Below are 8,611 nucleotides of genomic sequence, written 5' to 3' on the forward strand. Positions count from 1 at the left end.
CAAAATGCTGACTCTGTAAACTGCTTAGAAAGAGCTGTAAAGCACTATGAAGTGGTATATACAGTCTGTAAGTGCTAATGCTAAATGCTATCAAGCAAATCAAGCCATATTTCTCACTTTGAGGCACAAATGATCAGGCTCAAATGATCCTATTGCAGACATATTATGCAAAGACCTAGTTTTCTTGAGAAGTCTCTAATTCTGAGAAAGGTGGAAATAAAGGAACAGGAGGACCACCTGCAAGATTGATGGACTTGGTTACACCAGTCAAGAGTACACTATTAGAAAAACCTGAAAGTCCAGGTTAGGAGCAGATTGCCATGAAGAAAAATTACATATGAAGTTGCTAGGATGCAACAGCAACTTCATGGAACTTCAATCAATCAATCCTTTATTCAAGTGGTGAAATCCTCTGCGGTTTGCCACCAGTTTGGTGTCCGCGCATGCGTGCTGCATGCCAAACGCACACTGTGCACAGAAAAATGAGGCTTAAGAAGGTAAATAGAACAGCGGGGTGGAACAGCTGTGCTATGCAATATAGAATATAAATCACGCTGTACAACTAATTGTCGGAAATACCAGTTTAGACGAACCGGTAGCTTTTTTTAACTACAGATTCACCTGAACTGGTAGCTTTTTTTTTTTTTTTTTTACTGGTGCGAACCGGTAGCATTTCATCTTTATCCCCCACCCACACAGACAAGCAAGACACCAGAATATAAACTGACAGCAAACAGCACTCCTTACTAGCACTGATGATGTTACCTAGTTATGGTAATGAAACATTTGCAAGGAAACAAGCAAGCTCAGAGAGCACCAAGGACCCTTCATTTCAACCCTGAGCTACAAATATTTTCCTTTGTTGAATCCTTTATCTAGGAGAAAAATTTCAGCTTACCTTAGCCTTTTACCAAGCAACTACAAAGGAGTCATTCCTTGCGCTTGGCTTCTGTCTGTCTCAGTAGACATATCAATGTCTACTCCAATATGTAATTGGAGAGGGTTTGATGATCCATTGTACAACTCTCAAGAAGTTGTGTTTTTTAAACAATTTTTTTTTTAAATCTTGGCAGGACTCAGCGACTTATCATCTCATAATTCTTAAAAGCATCTAAACTCTTATGGATGAATTATAACTCACAACACCTGGAGATACCCTGGGATTAATTAACGAGTATAATTATTTCCACAAGGAATCCATGAAGTGTGCATGATATCAATGGGAATGTGGAACTTTCTTTTGTTGGTTTATTCTCAGAGATTCTACTGAAAAGATATTGGTAGCAGTTAACAATCCTAGGGAAATTGTTCCAATTAATTATCTTCCTGGTCGGTTATTCAGCACCTGATATTTTTTTATCTTTAATAAAAGAAAAGAAAGTTATTTGGATAGATGAATCAAAATTTTAGAAAACCAATACCCAATGATCTCCATTTTTGTTTTTTTAAGTTTTAGAAGATTTTTATTAAACATAAAAAATTCAATATCTACATAAACAGTGTGTTGTCTGAGTACAGTTAATTTTAAGAAATAGTAATCATAATAGTAACGATAATATTCATAACATTAATAACGATCACATAATAAAATAGCATTTGCTTAGCATTTTAGTGAACCTTCCTTATGTAATTAATCATTCTCTTATGCTTTTAAAATTCTAACTTTGGTTTCTGCTAGTTAAAGATAAAGGTTCCCCTCACACATATGTGTTAGTCATTACCAACTCTAGGGGGCAATCTTCATCTCCGTTTCAAAGCATTGTCCAAAGACGTCTCCGTGGTCATGTGACCAGCATGACTAAACTCCAAAGGCACACAGAACACTGTTACCTTCCCACCAAATGTGGTCCCTATTTTTCTACTTGCATTTTTTATGTGCTTTCAAACTGCTGGGTTGGCAGAAGCTGGGACAAGTAACGGGAGCTCACCCCATTATGCAGCACTAGGGATTCAAACCGCTGAACTGCCTACCTTTTGATCGACAACCTCAGTGTCTTAGCCACTGAGCCACTGTGTCCCATTGTTCATCTCCATTTTGTTAGCCATTGATAGTTAGCCATTGATAAAAACAAATCCCATGTTTAAAAGTAGTCAGTTTCTTCCTTCTCCCTAATTTTAAGTGTTAATCTATCAATTTCTGTACATTCTAATATTTTTTTAATTACATTTTCCTCTGTAGGGATCTCTTTGTTTTTCCACTGTTGTACAAATACAATTCTAGCTGCTGTTAATATATGTAAAATTAAATAAGTATTCCCTTTATTGTATTTTTCTGGTAAAATACCCAGCAAAAATATTTCTGGCTTTCGAGCTATGTGCTTCTTCACCATTTTTTCTAACCATGTATGTATTTTTGTCCAGTATTATTTTGCCTTTGTGCATGTCCAGCACATATGTATGATAATACCAACCCAGTGTCTGATTACATTTCCAACATATCCTTGAATATCTTTGCCAGTCTTATCACTGGAAAGTGCCATCTGTAAAACATTTTATATAGATTTTCTTTATATGCAGTTGCCATTGTTAGTTTATAATTCCTATCCCACAATTGCTGCCATTTATCTAACTCTATAGCATAACCAAATTTTTTAGCCCGTTCTATTCATTGTTTCCTTTACTTGCTCTTCTTCCATTTTAATGCTCAATCGATAGTTATAATTTTTTTTGGTTAGCTTTTCATCTGTCTCTGTTAGTATATGGTCTAGTTCTGTTAATTCTTCATAAAAGCCATATATTTTAGCATCTTTCTCATACTGTATGTCTTTTAACTATCAATAAATATTAAACCAGAAATCTCAAAGGTGCTTTTTCTCTTTGTTTTTGCTTGAACACATTTTGTTTCTCATCCAAGTTCTGAACTGAAGAAGTGTTTTGGATGAGAAGTGAAATGTCTCCAGTGAAAGTCCAGTTGCCTTCTGAAAAAAAGCAGCTTTGGGACAATCATGACCTGTATTGTGTTGTGGGCTGCAATGGGCAAAAACAGACACAACAGTGATTACAACAGTGTTTATTGACTCAAACTGGAACTGAAGAACAATAGGCAAATCCCTGTAATTTATACTCTAGGCCCACAGGCCCTCAACCAATCACAATACCTTAAAAAGCCAGCCCAAATATGAAAATTCTGAGTTTCCCCCAAAACAGTTGAAGTTAACAGTTAGGATAATCTAAAAGTTAGTTTCACTTTAGCAGGGCTTAACACAACAATACAGTATATATTCAATACATAACAACCTGGATGACTGAGAATCTCCATAAGCATTAAACCAGAAATCAGAAATTTCTAGCACACTTCAACTGAAAAACTTAATACTGGTCTAGTTAACACTGGTCTAGGAGGCAGGAGGGTAAATTCTTCCTTCCCAGGCCCTTCCTTTGTGGAGAGCTGCAGAATTCAACCCTCACCCTTGTCCAATTTAACATTTACTATTGGAAAGTGTTGTGGAAGTGTTGAAACTGTTGGAATGAGTTCATCCACAGGTTTGGTATTCAAGTATCATCATAATTATATTTTTTGATCCCAGGCCAATCAAATGAAGCTGTCAAGGCTCCGTCCCTGAAGGTTGTGTGCATGTGGATGAGAAGGAATAAATGTATATGTGTTGGTAATGAGTTTGTGAAATCATCCACTTTGCTGATCTCCAGTCTGCCTATCCACAACATCTGCTTGATTTTAGATTCATCACCTAAGGGGAACAATCCCAAAAATTGATATCTCTCAGGTAAATTACTTTGCATGTAACTCAGTCAGAAAAAAAGGGATTTGGGCATAAATATAGGATGTGGTGGCTCAGTGGCTAAAATGCTGAGCTTGTCGATCGAAAGGTTGGCAGTTCAGCGGTTTGAATCCCTAGGGCCGCATAACAGGGTGAACTCCTGTTACTTGTCCCAGCTTCTGCCAACCTAGCAGTTTGAAAGCATGTAAAAAATGCAAGTAGAAAAATAGGGACCACCTTTGGTGGGAAGGTAACAGCATTCCATACGCCTTTGGAGTTTAGTCATGCCAGCCAGATGACCACGGAGATGTCTTTGGACAGTGCTGGCTCTTCGGCTTTAAAACGGAGATAAGCACTGCCTCCTAGAGTCAGGAATGACTAGCACATATGTGCAAAAGGAACCTTTACCTTTTACCTTATGAAATGATGGTCAAGACTAGAAAGAGAAGGGAGTTCTAAAAGAACAAAGAGGCAATATTTCATGAACATAGTTTCTTTCTAAGGATCTCTGTATCTTATGCTGTCCTTTCCTAGAATTCTGTTTGCTTCTAATATTTTTAGAATCCTATCATCATTCTTGGGTCTTTCTCTGAGACATGCATCTGAGGAGAGAGTAACTTTACTTTTCTAGTTTTACACCACATATGTAAACTCTTGCATAGTTTTCCTTAAATGTCTTAAATAAGGAACTTTCCCATTAACTGTGAAGTTAAATGCCTCTCCATGTTTAAATACATGACTAAGGTCAAGTATAACTTGTTTCTTGGCCAAGCTTTCTTGGATCTCAAAGACAGTAGATAGACCATCTCCTGAATAGTTGTAAGAAGAAGAAAATGGACATCAATTTGGTGTTTTCTCTTGCTCCTATTAAATCTTGAAGATGTTAATATTCAGTTCAATATTCTCTCACTATAGTTGTATGTACACTGAGAGATTATGCACTGGAGACAAATTCCTTAGATGTCTAATCATACTTGGACAATAAAGAATTCTAATTCTAATCAAGATTAGGCATTCAGACAAACTTGTACAATATTAGTGGAATAAATTCTTTCATAGACTTTACAATATTTTTATTTATTTATTTATTTATTAGATTTTTATACCGCCCCCTCTCCCGAAGGACTCGGGGCAGTGAACAGCCAAAATTAAAAAACATACAATATAAACATTAAAATACGTTTAAAACAGAATTAAATCCAAAATGGCTCCCCAATTTAAAACGCCTTACCCATGCCCCTATAAATAAGACGAATTTAAAATTTAAAAATTTAAAATTTCCACATTTAAAAAGGGGGAAGATTTAGGCCAGGCCAGCTTGATAAAATAGAAAAGTCTTACGCGCGCGGCGGAAGGTGCGCAGATCCGGGATCCTACGTATCTCCGGGGGGAGCTCGTTCCAAATCGTAGGTGCCCCCACAGAGAAGGCTCTCCCCCTAGGGGCCGACAGCCGACATTGTTTGGCTGACAGCACCCAGAGGAGCCCCTCTCTATGGGAGCATACTGGCCGGTGGGAGGCTATTGGTGGTAGCAGGCGGTCCCGTAAATAACCAGGTCCTAAGCCATGGAGCGCTTTAAAGGTGATAACCAGAACCTTGAAGCGCACTCGGAAGACCACCAGGAGCCAGTGCAGCTCGCGCAGGAGAGGTGTTACATGGGAACTCCATGTCACTCCCATCACCACCCGCGCGGCCGCACTCTGCGCCAGTTGGAGCCTCCGAGTGCACCTCAAGAGGAGCCCCATGTAGAGAGCGTTGCAGTAGTCCAGACGAGAAGTAACGAGGGCATGAGTGACTGTGTGTAGGGAGTCCCGATCTAGATAGGGACGCAACTGGCGGATCAGGCGAACCTGATGAAAAATCCTCCCGGACACGGCCGTCACATGCTCTTCTAACGACAGCCGTGAATCCAGGAGGACACCCAGGTTGCGAGCCCTATCCGTGGGGGCCAATGATTCGCCCCCAATAGTCAGCGATGGCACAATACAACTGTCAGCATTCCAGAAAAAACCCCACTCCAAGTAAAGACTCTGAAGCAAGTGTTTTTCAAAGTTCTATTTACTAGAATAGGTAAACTGGCACATCTGGGAAAACCCGAATCGGAGAGGTCCGGGTTTTCCCTCAGTAAATCAAAACCCCCAAAACCATCCCCTCACTCCTCAGTCAATCACATGCTCCAATCAACCGCCGTCCCATCTTGAGACATCACTCCGACCACTCCTTCTCCAGATGCAGGATTGGCCTGACCTTGACTGACAGGAAGAATGCTATTATGTCTACAGACAACCCCTCTACTAAATCCCCCCTCCAACTTTCCCACACAGGAAAAGGTGGCAGCATGGAAGCTTCCGGCCTAATATGGCTTCCAAAGCTGACAACAACCTTTTATATGTTTACCCAGAGAAAAATGTCACTGATATCATTAGATGCACATTCCCTGGTAGATAATTTCTCAACATTAACAACTTTAAGAAGTATGGACTTCAACTCCCAGAATTCCTCCGCCAGCATGTTTTGTCTGTTTACAAAAAGTACCTGGGAGAAAGAAGAATCTATAACTGGTCAACTAACATTGATACTGGGCAAAAGTTTAGAACAGATTACAATATGGTCAACCTGTGATAAATATCAATAACAAATATCCATTATTCATTTTGGATCAACTTGGATTTTAAAAACAATATTCCAGACTAATAGAACTTTGCGAAATGTAGGCAGTAGACTGTATCCCTCTCAGCCAAATAATTTCCCTTCATTTCACACACATTTTTTTAACTTTAGATCAGGGGTGTCAAACTAGATTTGATTGAGGGCTGCATAAGGGTTGTATTTGACCTCGGGTGGGGGGGCATGACTGGTGGACGTGGCTGGGGCATGGCCAGCTCAACATCACTCATAGAGGCTCTGTTATCAGCCTTGATGGCCTCCTGCAGCATGAAAACGGAGCCTGGGGGGAGGGGCATGTGCAGCCTCCTCAAGCTCCTTTTTCACTGACAGAGGACTGTAAGAAGCCATCACGGCTGAAAATGGAGACTGGGTTGCCATGGGCTGCCTCCCTGAGCTCCATTTTTGCTGGCAGAGTGCTGCAGGAGGCTGTCACAGACAAAAACAGAGCCTGGGATGGCCACGTAAGGCCCTCACAACCTCATTTTTCTGACAGAGGCACTGCAGGCCGGTCTAAGCACCCAATAGGCCAGATCCATCCATCAGGACTTGAGTTTGACACCCCTGCTTTAGATTATATCAACTGTTCTCCAGCTTTAACTCTGCTATTAAAGGGACTTTTGTAAAGAGCCCAGGAAGCAGCTATAATAGCACCAAACATACCTCATTTTTCCTAAAAAAAACAACAACAAACGTATTTACATTGCACCCAAATACCCAAATAAATAGTCTGAGAGGTCATTCACAGGTTGAGTTTATGGCTAGACAAACCAACATTTAAGGCATTCTGAATTAATACTCAAGATCAGCCAATCTGACATGACCATTTTTTAAAAAAAAAAATTGACACAAACATTTATCTTTTCTGGTCGAAGTCTTTTCTTTGCAATATCTTTCTTACTGACCTATGGATGTCCTTGTTCTTTAGGGTATAAATGATAGGGTTAAGCAGAGGGGTGACCAAAATGTAGAAAATTGCACTGTGCTTATTACGATTAGGAGCTGAGATTGAGTTTGGAATTATATACATAAAAATGATAGGACCATAAAACAAGGTGACTACAAGCAAATGAGAGCCACAGGTAGAGAACGCTTTGCGCTGTCCAACTGTAGACTTCATGTGGGATACAGAATAAAGAATAAACACATAGGAGGTCAGGATGACACAAAGGGGAAGCAGAAGGAAAGGGACTCCAGCACCAGATATGATATTCTCAATGACTTGTGTATCACCACATGAAAGTTTTAACACCACAAGAAATTCACACATGAAGTGATTGATATGATTGGGACCACAGAAAGTTTGAGAAACCAGGAAGACATCACAAATGCCACAGAACAGTGGAGCAATTATCCAGCAGGCTACAGCAAACTGCAACTGGCAGCGTTGGTTCATGACAACAGTATATATTAGGGGAGAACAGATGGCCAGATAACGGTCATAAGCCATGACACCCAGTAACAAAGACTCAGTAGTAGCCATGGACCCTGCCACAAATATCTGGGCAATGCAGAGTGGGAAGGAGATAGCTCCGTTCCCAGCCATGAGGTGAGATAACATTATGGGCACAGTGCTGGTGATGTAACATATTTCGATCACCGCAAGATGAGAAAGGAAATAGTACATAGGAGTGTTGAGTTGTACATCAGACTCTACCAACATGATGATCAGCAGGTTCCCCAAAATTGTAATCAAGTAAAAGATGAGAATCACCCCAAAGAGGAGAAGCTGGATTTTTCTGTCGCTGGTGAATCCCAGTAGGATGAATTCTCTGATAGAGGTGAAGTTCTCAGCTTCTGTCATGGCCTCCTTCTGAAGAGAAGGAAAAAGGGTGAGAGACCATTAGATCAAATACCATGTCTACATATGTAAATAAACAATAACAGGCTTGTGTCAAAAAAGCGCCATTTGTTTAAATCAAGGTATTGAAATTATTACAGGAAATGTTGGTATCATTACTGGAAGATGAGCGTATTTTGATGGAGGGAAGATCAAAATTAATACAGGATAGAAAGTAAGTTCTGTCAATTTTGTTATATGATTATAGAGGGATTCCTTTCCAGGGAAGATTAGGAAAGAATATATTCAAAGTGCTTGAACAATGTTTATTTTGAACTTGAATGAAGAAGTTAGAACATACCCATATTAAACTTAATCTAATCCAGGGGTGAAATCCAGTAGGTTCTGACAGGTTCTGGAGAACCGGTAGCACACATTTTGAGTAGTTT

The 8,611-nt window shown here is 39.8% G+C and overlaps 1 protein-coding gene across 1 annotated transcript; it reads right to left on the reverse strand.

Moving 5' to 3' along the window:
• Positions 1-7,238: 7,238 nt before the first annotated feature.
• LOC148113882 (olfactory receptor 5P56-like) lies at positions 7,239-8,192 on the reverse strand. Its single transcript, XM_087893510.1, has one exon. The coding sequence runs from the start codon at positions 8,184-8,186 to the stop codon at positions 7,239-7,241; it is 948 nt and encodes a 315-aa protein (XP_087749636.1). The 5' UTR covers positions 8,187-8,192.
• Positions 8,193-8,611: the final 419 nt, after the last annotated feature.

Source organism: Pantherophis guttatus, chromosome 4 (assembly GCF_059756535.1).
Source record: "Pantherophis guttatus breed Tessera chromosome 4, ASM5975653v1, whole genome shotgun sequence".
Lineage (NCBI taxonomy): Eukaryota > Metazoa > Chordata > Lepidosauria > Squamata > Colubridae > Pantherophis > Pantherophis guttatus.